At 43.1% G+C, this 16,403-nt stretch overlaps 1 protein-coding gene and 1 pseudogene across 2 annotated transcripts in view; one reads left to right on the plus strand and one right to left on the minus strand.

The window, feature by feature from the left end:
- LOC144282649 (tripartite motif-containing protein 60-like) overlaps nucleotides 1-16,403 on the minus strand; it is a 209,574-nt pseudogene that overhangs the window by 179,643 nt on the left and 13,528 nt on the right. The window contains exon 2 of the transcript XR_013351148.1: nucleotides 1,746-1,965. The product of XR_013351148.1 is annotated as a tripartite motif-containing protein 60-like (transcript). The remainder of the gene's footprint in view (nucleotides 1-1,745; nucleotides 1,966-16,403) is intronic.
- TRIM61 (tripartite motif containing 61) lies at nucleotides 2,549-13,262 on the plus strand. Its single transcript, XM_077846560.1, is given in 10 exon segments — nucleotides 2,549-2,651; nucleotides 5,221-5,423; nucleotides 6,109-6,145; nucleotides 7,852-8,263; nucleotides 8,266-8,506; nucleotides 8,508-8,867; nucleotides 8,869-9,008; nucleotides 9,011-9,303; nucleotides 9,306-9,517; nucleotides 9,519-13,262. Coding segments are annotated over 7 exon segments (1,380 nt in total). The 5' UTR covers nucleotides 2,549-2,651; nucleotides 5,221-5,423; nucleotides 6,109-6,145; nucleotides 7,852-8,214; the 3' UTR covers nucleotides 9,604-13,262.

The following is a 16,403-nucleotide window of genomic DNA, read 5'->3' on the forward strand; positions in this document are numbered from 1 at the left end:
CAGTAGCAGCTTTATTCGGTCAAAACAAGGTTAACATAATTATAAAGCAGGTTCAGGATCCCAGACTCAATGACATTTCACCATGTGATTAAGTTGTCGACTTAGGCTGTGCACAGAGCAGAACACAAGTCCCACAACAAACGAGGTAACACAGAGGGTAGGAAGTTAACGAACCAAACGGGAAGTGAGTCTGGGTGCGCAGTTGAGGTAAGACCTGGGTCTGGTCCAGGTCAGCTCCCAGCACTCCGGGCCTACTATGTTTGAGCAGCGAAGGATCTCTGTTCTGTCGGGAGATCAGTCGGGCAGAGCCTGTGGCGGCAGCTGCCTTTTCTTAAGGGGCCAGACACAGAGGAGTCGATGTCTGAAGACTCTTGACAGTTTGCTGCCAAAATCCTCCCTTTTTAAAGGGACTTAATTAGTCTTGGGCCCCTGCACAACTCCTTTGCTTCCACTTATCAGTTCTGGGGTGTCCTCAGCAGCTGCTGGTCTGAGAGATATCCGGTAGCTGCAGTGCCCCTACTTGACATGAGTGACTCCATCTTACACTCTACATACTGTCACCCCCCAACCCCATTTTTTTTTAGTAGATGAGAAACAGGTACAAAAAGATAATCTGCCAAGGGTTACACAAAGCAGTGCTTGCTTTTGAATTCTGGGAAGCCTGCTTGCAAAGCCAGAGCGTAACCACTCTCCTCTCTACATGCCGAAGCACACAAATACACGCATGTGCACCTGCACATACACACATATACATGGGTCATGCTACATATTAAGACTTTGCTGTGTGCCTGCGCCCTTGCAGACCTTTACGGTCATGCATGAAGGCAGGGAGAGGAAGAGCAGCTTGCTGAAACAAGATGGCGCAGCCAGAGACCGGGATTACAAGGCATCTCAGAGGGGAACAGGCACGGAAACTAATCCTCTGCTGAGAAACTAGGCCACTGATAACTAGGAAGAGTTTCAGTTCTTACACAGGACGACTGAGGCGGAGGCCAGATCGCTTCCGAGTAGGAAGTTAAATGATAATTCTTAAAAGCCCAGAGTTCAGAAGAATCCAATACATAACCATCAAGTCCTTAGTTAGCACACAGCAGGTAGGCTGGCCCCACCTGCCCCACCCGCCCCACCCGAGGAGACTACCACCACCAGACCACGTGCAGCCCGCCATTCAGGCTTCAGTGTCCTACTGACGGGGTTTCCTGTCAGCAGGGATCATGTCCTGATAGGACTGAACCGTGATAGGAAAGGACTCAAATTTTGTATCTCACAGTATCTCTTTATTTTGAAAGGTCTTATTTATTTGACAGAGAGAAAGCCTAAGCTGGGGGTGGGAGTGGGGAGGCAGAGGCCGCCGACTCCTTGCCAAGCGGGGAGCTCAACGCGGGGCTCCATCCAGGAACCCTGTGATCACCACCTGAGCGGAGGGCAGAAACGTAACCACCGAACCACCCAGCCACCCAGGCACCCAACTCACAGCATTTAGGTTTTTTTTAAAGACTTATTTATTTATTTATTTATTTATTCATGAGGCACGGGGGGGGGGGGGGCAGAGACACCGGCAGAGGGAGAAGCAGGCTCCCACACCCTGAGCCGAGGGCAGACGCCACCCTTTGAGGCACCCAGGCGTCCCGAACTCACAGTATTTAAATCAAAACCACATACTCCCCCCACAACACAAGGACAAAGGCAAAGCAGGGAAGCAGTAGCCACCAGCAGTTCAAAAGCCTTGGGGATCCTAACAGTACCTGGGGAGGATCCTCTCGTCAGTCACACCTGCGTGTCCCTTCCCACCGCTCACCGCTCGCTGGATCGAAGTCGTAGCCAATCATCCTTCCAGAATTCAGGCTGCACCGGAGCACGTGACGGGCCTCCGACGGCGGCGAGGGCGCCCGGGGTCGGCCGCAGAGCAGGCCACGCCGCCTCCCGGGGTCAGGAGTTCAGGCCCCACGGGGCGGGCAGGGATTGCTTTAAAAAGAAAAAAAGGGCGGGGGGGGGGGGGCTTACTGCCTTTTCTCCGCACCACGCAAACCACAGTGGTTCTATCAAAATGAAAATCCCCCATTTTGCCCGAAAGGCGTCGGGGCTGCTATCGTGGGCAAGCTCGTCGGTTCCCAAAAGCCGTTCTCCGACTTCCCGCTCGGGACCCCGAGGCGCCCCCGACGCCTCCCCTACCGAGCTCTTCCCTCCGGGGAGCGCCCCGGGTCAGCCGGGGTCGCGGTGGGCGGGCAGACGCGGCCTGTCACGGCCGAGGCGCCACGCGGTCCCTCAGGGCGGCCGCTCCGGCTCCTGCCGGCCGCAGCCCGGGGGCGCCCCAGGAAGGCGGGACTGCGCGGCGGAGACCAACCTGCCCCTCACCGGACCACACTGCTCCTAGGGACACACACACTCACGTGCAAACAGCCGCCAGCGGGAGCCACGGTCGACGGCGGCAACGGCGGGCCGCTGAAGGAAAGGCCCTCCGCCGCGCGCGCCCTGCCCCGCTCCTCCGCTCCTAGGCCCCTCGGCCCCTCAGAATCACGGAGCATGCGCAGGCGCTGACCACGCACTTCCGGAAGGCCGGCCAATCAGCGCCGGGGCCACGGACGCGCTTCCGGCAGGAGCCCACCGACGCGGAAGGCCTGGGCTCTGGGGACGCGCGTCGTCTGCGCCAGGTAGGCCGAGGGGCGGCGGCGGCGCGGGTGTGCTCAGCGGCTCCGGGGCGCCGCGCCTCGGGGTCGCCTCAGGCTGCGGGAGGGTCTTGTGGGAACTTGAGGGTTGCGGACCCGTGGACGCGGCATGGCCGGGCTGGGCCCGCGTTCGTTAGATGTTCCAGAAGATTCTGAGCCGAGCGAGAATCGGGGAAGCCGCCGGGGTGTCTGCAAAGAATGACTTGAACGTGCGCGGTGGGAAGGAGGAGGTGGAGGGTGGGGAGGGCAGAGCAGGGGCGGTAGCCGCCCTCGGACAACCCGCCGCGCTCCATCGCCCGCACGCGCTGGCCGGTGGGGACGCCTCACGGCTCGCAGGCCTTGCAGTCGGCAGTTGCCGCCACCGCCGTGCAGACTCTTCCGGTTCCGGTTCCGGCCCCGGCGGGCCCAGGTCCAGTGCGAGGTGGTCGTGCTGACCCGCTGGGTGCTTGTCGAGCGCCCTTCGCCCGCGTGGCCACCGCAGCAACCCGGAGATCCGTCCCCCTCGAGAGCGGACCTGTGACGTAGGAGTCCACGGGGAGCCAGGCCCGGCGGCCGGCACGTGACCCGCGAGCGGAGGCCCCGAGCCCGGCAGCGTCCCCTGCGAACTTGGACGCGGAGCCAGAGACTGGGACTGTGGGCCCGGAGTCTTCCACCGAGGTGCGGCGGGACCGACACGCAGTCCAAGGCCTGAGAAGCTACTTCCTCAAGGGCAAGGTCTCCTGGAAGGTCTTAGGTGGAAGATAAAAGGGTCATTCCCAACATAGCAGTGGGAAGGACCACCTTAGGGCGGCCCGGGTGGCTCAGCGGGTGAGCGCCTGCCTCTGGCCCAGGGTGTGACCCCGGGGTCCCCGCTTGGAGCCTGCTTCTCCCTCTGCCTGTGTCTTGTGAATAAACAAAATCTTAAAAAAAAAAAAAAAAAAACCTCTTTACCTACAGTTAGGGGATCGACTGGAAGCACCGTCATGTTTCAGAGTAGAAAACTGGCTACAGTGGGGAGAGAAATGGGCAGTTTAAGGAGGGTGGTGTTAACTTGATTGTCAATGGCTTTATTCTGAAACATGGAGAAGACTGACCTGTGTGTATGCATTTGGGGAAAGAGGGGGCACAACGATAGCTGGAGGTCGTTCCTATTATGTTCCTTGCACCTCGCTGAGTCCTTTTTATGTACATACCTTTTTTTTTTTTTTTTTTTTTCTTATGATAGTCACAGAGAGAGAAAGAGAGAGAGAGGCAGAGACACAGGCAGAGGGAGAAGCAGGCTCCATGCACCAGGAGCCCGACGTGGGATTCGATCCCAGGTCTCCAGGATCGTGCCCTGGGCCAAAGGCAGGCACCAAACCGCTGCGCCACCCAGGGATCCCATGTACATACCTTTTAAAAAGTTTTATTTTTCTGAAGATTTTATTTATTCATGAGAGACACAGAGGCAGAGACACAGGCAGAGGGAGAAGCAGGCTCCATGCAGGGAGCCCGATGCGGGACTCGATCCTGGGTCTCCAGAATCACGCCCTGGGCCGAAGGTGGCACTAAACTGCTGAGCCACCCAGGCTGCCAAAAAGTTTTATGTTTTTTTCTTGATTTCTGTTTTCCCATCATGCTTCACTGTTGAATGTCACATTGGGTAAGAGTCTGTAAAAAGCACCCATTTTGAACATATTAAGCAAGAATTAGAAGTCATGGAAACCTTAGTAGCTATAACACTTAGTTTGGGCAAGTAGGAAGAGTCACCTGGAAGAGCCTGTATGCTGTATTTTGTGTAGTTCTGTGTTATTGGCATTTACTACAAGTTGAGTATATTTTAACATTAAAGGTGTATTTTAAAATTCTGAAACTTCTCTCCTGCACTTCCAAAATTAGTGTAAGAAAATTTCCTACATCACGTTATTATAACGAGCCTGGTGGAAGTTAATGCCTTTACCAGTCATGAAAGACTTAGCAACTGTTCAAGACTAGCAACTTTCAGGTTTAATATCATTACTTTTTATATGTAGGTGTGTGTATACACACACAGCTCAGAGATACTGTGAGATCGGTTCCAGATCACTGCCATAAAGTAAGTCAAACAAATTTTGTTCCCCAGTATGTTTACTGGTATTATTAACTGTGCAATAGCCTTATGTCTTAAAAAAAAAAAATTTTCAGTGTACATACTTTAATTAAAAACAATCTGTTGCTAAAATGCTATCATTTGAGCTTTTAGTGAGTTGTAATCCTTTTGCTGGTGGAGGAACTTCTATGCTGATGGTTGCTGACTGATCAGGGTGGTGGTTGCTGAAGGCTGGGGTGGCTCTGGCAATTTCTTAAAATGAGACAGTGAAGATTGCCGCTTTCTTTTCATGAAGGATTACTCTGTTGGATGTGATGCTGTTTGATAGCATTTTAGCCATAGTAGAAATCCTTTCAAAATTGGGAGTCTGTTCTCAATCCTTGCCGCTGCTTTATCAACTGAGTTTATGGCATCTTCTAAATCCTTGTCATTCCAGCAGTCTTCACAGCATCTTAACTGGAAGTAGATTCCATCTCAAACCATTTTTTTCTTCTCGTCCATAAACAGCATCTGACTCTTCATCTCTTCAAGTTTGATCATGAGATTGCAACAATTCAGTCATATCTTCAGGCCCCACTTCTAACTCTGGGTCTTGCTGTTTCCCTCACATCTGTAGTTAATTCTTTCACTGAAGTCTTGAGCCCACAGTTTGCTAATAAACCCAATATCTGCAAAGTGGCAGTCCTGTGAAGCATGATCAAACAAACAAGGTATGCCTTAATTTTATTTTCTTTTAAATAATTACAGAATGAGATAGTATTATTTTTCACTTTGTGAAAAGAAAACTGAAGCTCAGAGAAATTAATTTGACCAAGGACATACTGCTAGTTAAGTGGCAGAGCTGATGAAGACCCAGTTCTATCAGGTATTGCTGCCTCTCAATTTGTGTTATGTTTTTTGCTGGTACAGTGCTACAATCAATAAATCCCAGTCTTTCCTCTTAAAAATGTTTGAAATATGTTATCAAATGTGAAGAACTGTGAATATAGCAAATATGAAAAATATGAGATGCTCTGAAATAGATGTAGAGGGAGCCATAGGGTGCTGTGGGAATATGAAGAAGGGACACTACAGCTTAGTGATTATCATGCCAATTAATGCAATGTTGTTTGAGCATACTCATTGTTGAGTACATTATTGTAGACTCATTTTTTACAGCTCTAATTGAAGATAACAGCTCCTAATTTATAGGGTTGCTTGGAGAGGTTAATTGAATCAGCAACTACATTAAAGATCCTTAGCTTATAGAGAACATTTGTCTTGGTCTGAGTCTCCCAAAGGAGCAGAACTTAGTCTTAAGGAAAGACGGGAGGAGAAGGTAATCTAAGCAGTGAGGGGTTTGTGGGGGAAGGAAAACCTAACATCTCTGTTTTGTTGTTTTGTTTTTTTAAAAAGACCAAAGCCAGATGAAGATGAACTTAAAGATAATAAGGTATGAAGGGCTCTGATTGGTAAGCTAAGGGTGAAGCACTTTGTCCTGACTTTTGGTGAGTTATGGACAGGTTTAACTAAGAGGAAACATTTAATCGGTTTAAAAAGTCAAGGTTTGAGAGATAAGTTAAATTATATATCAAGCAGTAGGTTAAGTGTAGAGCTTAGGATAGTCCACCAGGACTCTACAACAGTAGAGGCAGAAGACACTACTCTAGATTGAAAGGTAGTTAAGGATGCTAATAACTAAATATAACATGTGGGCTGTAGTTGGATCCAGGTTAAAATAAATGTAAAATAGAAAGCTGGGGCACTGGCTGGCTCAGGCTGATGCAGCATGTGACTTAATCTTGAGGTTGTAGGCTCTAGCCCCACGTTGTGGGTAGAGATTACTTTTTAAAAAAATCTTTAATAAAAAATAGAAAGCTTATTGGCCAAGAACAGTGGACACGTTGGCTGCCATTTATGTGGTATCATAATTTTTAAAAAGAGGGGGTTATAATCCTCATTGTATAGGTCAAAGAAATGGGATTCAAAAAAGTTACATGGATTTTCCTCAAGTATACACTAAGTATCTAAACCAGGATTCAAACCTAAAGGACTTAATTGTAGTCCTTATATTGTGAAACACTGCCTTCTACAGCATGTTGCTATGTTAGCTTTTGCTTCTGCTGGCTCATGGCACTAAGTCAATCCTTGAGTTTGGGAATGACTTGGAAACGGAGGCTTTCTAGAATTATTGTTTTTCCTATTCTACTTGTAGGAAGAGTAAGTCTGTGTGGTAAAAGAACTTGCTAGGTCACCAAGACAAAGCCAATTTCAGATGTCAGAACCACACCCATATTTCTGTTCTGTCTTTGGATTATGAGGGAGAGGAGACAAAGAACAAAAGTTGAGAAAGTATCTTAATGTGGGAAGAAAGAGAATGCTAATGGTAAAATGACTCACAAGCTTGGAGGAATTTGATTTGCTTAAAATTGGGTGTGGTGCATATCTCAAAAAGAAGCTGGGAAATTTTCTCTGTAACGTTTTATTTTGAACATTTCAAACATATAGAAAAATTGAAAGGCTGTGCAACAACAGAGATAAGCCTTTTGCTTGGATGCACCAGTTTCATTAACCTTTTGTTTAACATCTTAAAATTATTGAACCTTCTGAAAGTAGCCATCAAGATGACCCCCCTACTCCCCAAAGTATATATTGTCTAAGAACAAGGATGTTTTACTTACCTATGATACACACCATTTAATACTGATAGACTATGATATGTGGTCCATACCAAAATTCTCCCATTTGTCCCAGAAATGTTCTTTTAGTTGCTTATCTCTTAAGATCCCTATTTCAGTCAGGAACCACCCATTATATTTGTTTGTAATATTTCTGAAACTTTTTTATGTTGTTTTTCGTGACATTTTGAAGAACACCTACCAATTATTATATAGAGTGCCCCACAATTTAAGTTAGACTACGTGTTTTCTCATGATTGGATTGAGATGGATAACTTTTTTGGAAGGCTATCTTATATAGGCTTTGTTGTTTTGGAATTGTGTGAGAGGAATGAATTTCTATAAACACTATGAATTCCTGTTTTTCCAAGAACAACTACACAAGGAGTTTAGCATTTATTGAAGAGTGTTGTGTGAATGTTTTAATACATTAGTGATTGTGGTATCATATTTTTAACTTACTGTCTTTTCTCACCCATAGGAAAGATTCCTAGTTTTGGACCTAAAAGTACTTTCTTGAATAGGAAAGTCATTAAGCCTGACTTTACATCATTGAGTGAGAAGAACAGCATCCCAGCTAAAACGTTCTAGCGTGCAACAGACTGCAGCCTGTGGAGTATTCTGGGCAGCAAGCTCTAGAGCTAAGGGCTGGAGGATAAACAGGTTTGTGAAGGCTATCGACAACACACCAATCCAGTGAAACGGAAAGCTGGTCGGGTTTCAAGGTCTGTGGGAAGATAGCCACTGCTTGCTGGGTGTTGTGTGCTAGAGAACCAGGCATTGCTAAAGGACATATATTACCTTACCCGTCACCTTTGTACCCGTCACCTTTGTCCACAGCCCAATGGAGTTCATAACAGCCCTGGCTGACCTCCATACGGGGGCTAGCTGTCCCATTGTCTAGACTACTTCAAAGAGCCAGTGACCACTAACTGTAGGCATAACTTCTGTCTCTCCTGCATCAGTATGTCCTGGAAAGATCTAAGTGATACTTTCCCCTGCCCCTTTTGCCGTCACAGCTCTCCAGAAAGGAAATTCACCAATAATCCCCAACTGGGCAATTTGATTTAAATTGCTAAGCTACTACAGATAAGAAGCAAGAGGAAGAGGAAGGAAGAGAAGCTTGTATGTGAAAAACAATCAAGTTTTGACCTTTTGCTGTCAGAAGGACCTAGAAGTTTTATGTCCACAGTGTAGTTTCTCCACTCATCACCGGAATCACTATATTTGGCCCATAGAGAAGGCTGCTCCCCATCATAGGAAAAGATTGCAGAACTGCATTGAACCATGGAAGGAGAGAATAGAACAAGTCGAAAAAGTGATAATCACGCAAAGCAGAAAATCATTGGAACTGAAGAAGGTACAATGTAGGAGAGAAGAAATAAAGTCTGAATTTGAGCAACTTTTGTTGTTTCTCAAAAATGAGCGAGAGATTGTTCTTCGGCAATTACAAGATGGAGAAATGGATATTTTAGCCAAACTAAATGAAAACAACATTTTCAAATTATCTTTCTACATTAAAATATCTCTCAAAGGAAATAGAGGGCAAATATCTGAAGTCAGAGCTGGAATTACTGACAGATATTAAAAGCATCTACTGTAGATATGGAACCTTAAAGTCCCCTGAACCTTTTTTATTCCAATAAAGGAATATGGTTACCATCTTCCTCCACAATATTTTGGCCTAAAGAAAATTAAGAGTTTTCAGGTGGATCTAATTCTAGATTGTGAAACAGCACATCGTAAGCTCGTTATCTCAGAAGATAGAAAAACTGTGTGATATGGAACTAAAGCACATAACTTACCTCGTAACCCAAGGAGGTTTTATCTCTCCCCAGCTGTTCTGAGTTCTATAGGTTATAATTCTGGCAAGCAGTATTGGGAGGTAGAAGTGAAAGACAAGCCTGAATGGATCATGGGTGTCTGTAAAGACTCTCCAGAAGGAGAAAGAATCAGAATCAACCAGTTTTAGTGCAGGACAGATTATGGGGTGTTGGACGATGTAGTCTGAGTAATTATATTGCATTGGGTCCTAGAAAAATTAATCTTCTGCCAAAAGTAATACCTACAAAGACTGGTATTTTTTTAGACTGTGACTTGGGTGAGGTTTCCTTTACAATTTGAGTGATAAATCTCTATATTTTTAACTATTAAAGAAACAGTCTGGCCTTATTTCTATACTGGAACTGACTCAAAACATCTTAAAATCTGTGCAGTAACAGATTCTGAATGATGAACTATTGTAAAACTCTTTTAATTGTTCTTTTCTTTTCAGGTAGTGGACAAAACTAAGCCAGTGACTCTAGTCTCAACAATTCTGTTGAGTTTCTTGTTGGATTTTTGTTTCATTTTTTCAGTTTTAAACAACCAGAATGATTTTACCTCAGCAGCTTCTAAAATATTTGTTTAAAGGGTACCTGGCTGGTCCCATCAGTACTGCATGCAACTCTTGATCTCACATTGTGAGTTTGAGCCCCAGGTTGAGGGTACAGTTTACATTTTTAAAAATGTGGTTATAGGGCAGCCCCGGTGGCTCAGCAGTTTAGTGCCACCTTCAGCCCGGGTCATGATCCTGGAGTCCGGGATTGAGTCCCACGTCAGGTCCCTGCATGGAGCCTGTGTCCCTGCCTCTCTCTCCTTCTGGGTCTCTCATGAATGAATAAATAAATAATCTTTAAAAAAATATATGGTTATAATGCCTCCTTTACAGATATATTATGGGATCAATTGGAGAATGTCAATAAAAGTCCAATAATTTTTCTATGTTGTGTACATATTTTTTGCCTTAAAAAATATGTAAGCCTTTATTAGAGGCATATATGACCATTCCAGGACTATGTGCCCTATAAAGGTAGCCACTTTCCACTTTGTGGAATTTAATAGTTCTCTAATGTGTTTTCTTTTTATTTTGTGTGTGTGTCTGTTAGTCTTGACTTAGTACTATGAAAAATTGAGTAATAGTGCCACCATATACATATACCATATACTTACCACATTATATACACACAATCATCTTCCCTCTGTTCCTATTTGGACACTACCCTGTAGCGCTCTTCAGATACCATTGTTCACTTCATTTTGGGAACTGACCTCTTCTCAGAATCCCCGTTGATTTAGTTCTAGGTTTCCTTCCTTCCTTCCGCCTATTTGAGAGAGCACGAGCTGGGGAAGGGGCAGAGGGAGAGGGACAAGCAGACTCCCGGCTTAGCATGAAGTTGACAACACAGCTGGATCCCAGGACCCTGGGATCATGACTTGAGCCAAAGTCATATGCTTAAATGAGTCACCCAGGCATCCCGTAGGTTTTCTTTCTTAGACTTTATCTATTCGGGAAATCACATCTTTTTAGTAGATAACAGCTATGTAAAAGTTAGAACTTGTATCAGCAAAAAAAAAAAAAAAACCACCAAAAACACTACTGAGGCTTTGACTGGGACTGTGTTAAATCTAGATCAGTTTGCATAAAATTCATTTCTTCACAATATTGAGGCTTCTAATCCGTATATCCATTTATTTGACTCTGACTTCTCTCTGTATTGTCTGTAGTTTTCAGTATATATGACTTGACAACATCTTGTCAGATTTATCCCCAAGTATAATGACATTTTGATTGTTTCCTTGAGAGTCTAGGTCCTTTTTTTTCTTGCCTGATTGCACTGACTAGGACTTGTAGCACAATGCTAATTCTTGACATTTTATGATTGGTTTTAGCTATCATTTTATTGCTCATATTACCTCACTTGATTTTTATATATTTTTATTTAATTTAAATTTAATTAATGTATAGTGTATTACTAGTTTCAAAGGTAGTTAAGTGATTCATCAGTTGTGTATAACAGCCAGTGATCATTACATCATGTGCCCTCCTTAAGGCACCCTTTACCCCATCATTCCACCCCCACCCCTATTTTTTTACTATCTGACTTTGTGCCTCCTAGTCTTTACATAAAATCATTTGTTTAATACTGAAATTCAGTATCCTCTGATCATTTCCCCACTGACATGCTTATTTGGTTATCTTTTGCAAGTAATGTACAATTTATACATATTTATACTTTTAACAAAATAAGACTCTAGAACATAATGGAAAAATAGAACATGTATCTATGACCCTAACATTAATAGAACATTTGCATCACCTTTCAAGGTTTCCTTTGTGCCCCTTCTTGACCATAATCTCTTCACTTCCTGGTCCTATATAGATACCTCCACTGTTTTTAGTTTATAGTCCATTGTTTTCCTGACCTTTTACAGTGTATGTTTGTATCCCTAAACAATGTTTAGTTTTGCATATTTTTAAAAATAACATGGTTAGTTATAACATGTATAGTTAGTTGACAGTGTTACATTAATTTCAGATCTACAATATAGTGGTGATTCAGCAATTCCATACATTATACATAGGTCATCATAAGTGTACGCTGGTTCCACATGTTTTTGACTTACATAAAGTTGATTAATCCAGTCTTGAACTTTTTCATTCAACATGTTCATGAGATTGATTCATTATGTTTTTGCTTAAAGTTATTTATTTTCATTCTACCCTGGTGGATATTCAGTTTGAAACTTTAACAAACAGCTACTATGGAAATTATGCATCTGGTTTCTTTGGGAAGTGAACCACTAAACCTTTTTGGATGATGGCAAATTATTTTCCTAAGTGTAGTGTCAATTTATATACTCCCACCCACAGTGTATAAATGTTTTCATTGTTCTACCTCAACAGTACTTGATTTCAATTATATATATACACATATATATTTTTTACTAATTGTGAGGTGTTAAATGTTCTCTCCAGTTTTAATTATTCCCATGATCTGTAATAGAATATATTTTTATAATTTAATAATCATTTGTTTTTCTTCTGTAAAATAACTGTTAATGCCCCACCCTGCTTTTCTATTTGTCTTTTTGGTTTATAAGAGCTCTTTATATTTTCTGGATTTTAGTCCTGTAGCAAGTATATTCACTTGCCAGGTATCTTCTCCAGAGTTTATCTCACTTTTATGGTGTTTTGGACAGAAGTTAAGTTTGATATATTTCATTTTATCAGTCTTTCCTTTTGAGGTTCGGATCCTTTAAAAAATCCTCCCCTACTCTACTCTAGAGCCATTAAATATTCTATATGTACTTCTAATCATCTACTTGGAAGTTGATTCTGTGTTTGTGAATGGGATGGAGCCTGCTTATAAACTTAAGTATACATAATATAAGAATGACTAATGGTCACACCATCTATTGAGAGGTCCATCCAGCTTATTTGCAGTGCAACTTGTGTCTTGACATCTCATATGCTCTGTTGGTCGATTGGTTATCCTTGGGCTAATACCATACTCAAATCTTGCAGCTTTCTCATTCTTGATATCTGGTGACAATTTTCATCTCTTCAAGGATGCCTTGACAACTCCTGGCCTCTTCAATATATATTTTAGAGTCAGCTTGCCAAATTAAACATCATTAAACATCAAATTAAACTTGGATAAATAAATTTAAAAAAAAGAAAAAAAAATTTAAAAAAAATAAAATAAACTTGGAGATTTTATTTGAAATTGTATTGAAGCTATAAATCAGGTTGAATAAAACTGACGCCTTTATTGAATTGCCCAATCATCTATATCTGTACGTCTATTTAAGTCTTCTTTAAAACTTCTACAACACCCACCAATGGGATGCCTTATGTAAAGCTAAACATTCTAGGGGATCCCTGGGTGGCTCAGCGGTTTAGCGCCTGCCTTTGGCCCAGGGCGCGATCCAGGAGTCCCGGGATCGAGTCCCGCATCGGGCTTCCGGCATGGAGCCTGCTTCTCCCTCTGCCTGTGTCTCTGCCTCTCTCTCTCTCTCTCTCTCTCTCTCTCATGAATGAATAAATAAAATTAAAAAAAAAAAAAAAAAACACCAGAGCTATCTTAAAAAAAAAAAAAAAAAGCTAAACATTCTAACTCACATGACTTCCACAGGGCATGCTTGACATCAAGATTACGCAGAAGAATATTGAATATTAAGCAGGTTTACATTTGGTAGCTTGATTTCCATGGAAATCTTTCTAGTCCACATAGCTGCCCAAGAGCACTTTTGGGTTCCCTGTGAGATGGTTCAGGTAGGAGTGAGTCAATGAGACATTGAACAAATGAGGGACGTGCACTATTTTAAAAGCTTCATGTCCCAAGAGGACACTAAGTTTTGGGATTTAACCGACAAGTGAGTGGAATTCATGGACTGGAAGAGACCTTCTGAAATTGCACTGAAGAGTTAAGTGGTCTCTGGAGGGAGCACATATACTAGATAAACCAAAAGGATTTTGAAGTTGTTTGAACTTGAAGAGTTTTGGAACCAGTTTCCTTTTTTTTTTTTAATTTTTTATTTATTTATGATAGTCACAGAGAGAGAGGCAGAGACACAGGCAGAGGGAGAAGCAGGCTCCATGCACCGGGAGCCCGACGTGGGATTCGATCCCGGGTCTCCAGGATCGCGCCCTGGGCCAAAGGCAGGCACCAAACCATTGCGCCACCCAGGGATCCCCAGAACCAGTTTCCTTTAAAACTGAAAAATAATCTACCTTACAGGGTTGATCAAAGACAATGCTCCCACCTGCCACCCTCCATACCGAAACTACAGACTTAGTCTCCCCTTCCTCCTGTCAATTGAACTCAGTGCAGCTAATCATTTTGTACTTTAAAAATAGCTCATCTGGGGTGCCTAGGTGGCTCAGTCGGTTTAGTGTCTGCCTTCGGCTCAGGTCATGATTTCAGGGTCCTGGATCAAGCCCTTCATTGGGCTCCCTGCTTAGTGGAGAGCCTGCTTCTCCCGCGCCCTCTGCCTGCCACTTCCCCTGCTTGTGCTCTCTCTCAAATAAATAAAATATTTAAAAATAAAATGTCACGTGATTTCCTTTAGGGAAGGGGGGGTTTCACTAATTTTTTCAAGTCTGAAGGTATCTTTAGTCTATCCTGATAATTATTTTTTAAATCTGGTTTTAGGGGCGGCCCGGGTGGCTCAGCTGTTTAGCACCAGCTTCAGCCCAGGGTGTGATCCTGGAGACCCGGGATTGAGTCGCGCGTCAGGCTCCCTGCATGGAGCCTGCTTCTCCCTCTGCCTGTGTCTCTGTCTCTGTCTCTCTCTGTCTCTCATAAATAAAATTTTTTTTAAAAAATCTGGTTTTAATGTTTCACTTTTTCATATTCATTGTTTACAAGATTGCTTTACAACCAATACTGCCAGCTTCTCAGAAGCAACCACTTTTCAACTCTTGTTCTTAGGGTATATGTCACTAAATAAGCTTACAGTAATAACTTCTATTTTTCAAGTTTTTGGTATTATCATTTAATGTCCTACTTTGGAAGATGAGAATTTAGAGCAGTTTTCACTCTGGTCCTCTCCTAATAGAACTCTTCATTTTTGTATAGAATATTTTCTGATGATTACAGTAGTTTGGCTATGTCAACACCATCTCTGAGCCATGTATTATGCAATGATTGCATTTTGTTTTTCCACAACTTTGTTTTCAATGTCCTTATCCTTAGTTCATCCCCAAACTGTGCAGTTGTCTAAGTTTTTTCAATTTAAACATGTTTAGCTTTATACTGCTTTGATTTTGCCAACTGTTCTCAAGGGCCGTGTAACTTCCAATGCAAGCAGGTTGTTCATGAAGCCAGATGCTCATACAGCATCTTGGGAATGCCGTTGGCATCATTGGAGTTGCTTTTTCTGTTTCCATTTAGTTTTTCATTGGCAAGGTCCTTCAGTAGCTTCCTAATAGTGGTGCATGGAATTTTGAGACTTTATAAAAAGTGTTTTTATTTTTAAGTAATCTCTATACCTCACATAGGGCTTGAACTCACAACCTCAAGATCAAAAGTTGCATGTTTCACTGATTGAGCGAGCCAGGCACCTCTTTCTTGAGAGTTTCAAGTCTGAAAGTACTTTAGTCTATCCTGATATTTAACTAAAACTTTCCCAGTTTCTAGTTTTGAAATAATTTACAATTAAATACTTTTAGCACTTTTTTGTTGTGAAATATATTATGATGTCTAAAATGTGTTTTAAAATACATCAGCAAAAACAAAACAAAACAAAACAAAAAAATACATCAGCAGAGGGGATCCCTGGGTGGCTTGGCGGCTAAAGCACCTGCCTTCAGCTCAGGGCATGATCCTGGAGTCCTGGGATCGAGTCCCACATCGGGCTCCCTGCATTGGAGCCTGCTTCTCCCTCTGCCTATGTCTCTGCCTCTCTCTGTGTGTCTCTCATGAATAAATAAAATCTTAAAAAAATAAATAAATAAAATATATCAGCAGAAAAAATGTGCTAAAGCATGACTTTTAATCAATACCATATACAGAGTTAGTTTCCCTAATCAGCAACTCCCTTCCAGAGGTGGTCAGGTGGCAACCTAATGGGAAACTGAAACTCCAAGTGCTACGATGTTGCTTCAGTTATCTAACCTCTCATAAATTCTGAGGCCATGGTTAAACTAATGGATTATAATGGATATAAAAAGTGGGATGAATTTGGTGAAATTAGTAGTATTGGGCATATATGAATTGACTGAGATATTGCAGCCACTCCACACTCTTCCAAGCATAAGACAATAATGTCTAGGGAACCCTGAAGCCTATTCCTGATCAAACCTGAGTCTGGAATTCCACAACTGTCTGGCCGTTCCTTTTGAGGACACTGGTGGCCTCCCAGTAAGTACACTGTTGGACGAATCTTGCCTTTATGGAACAGTGTTTGCTTCCAGTGAAACTTTGGTGCAAGATCAGAGCATCTAAGCAGACAGAATGCTGGGAACATGGAGTTCAGCAACAGGCTATATGTATGCGCAGAGTTGGCCTGCTAAGTAAATGGCTCTGTCAGACATGTTCTACAGGTGCAGCAAGATTTTGATTGAGATTTGCTTTTACTATTATCTGGTAGTGAGTAGTTGGCCTTTCTACACCTATTGATAGTTATGTTATCTATTGAGAAGAAGAATAATTGTGCAAAACCTAATTGGCTTAGCTCCTTTCATTGCATGCGTGGTGCATAACAAAT

The sequence above is a fragment of the Canis aureus genome, chromosome 13 (genome assembly GCF_053574225.1).
Source record: "Canis aureus isolate CA01 chromosome 13, VMU_Caureus_v.1.0, whole genome shotgun sequence".
Lineage (NCBI taxonomy): Eukaryota > Metazoa > Chordata > Mammalia > Carnivora > Canidae > Canis > Canis aureus.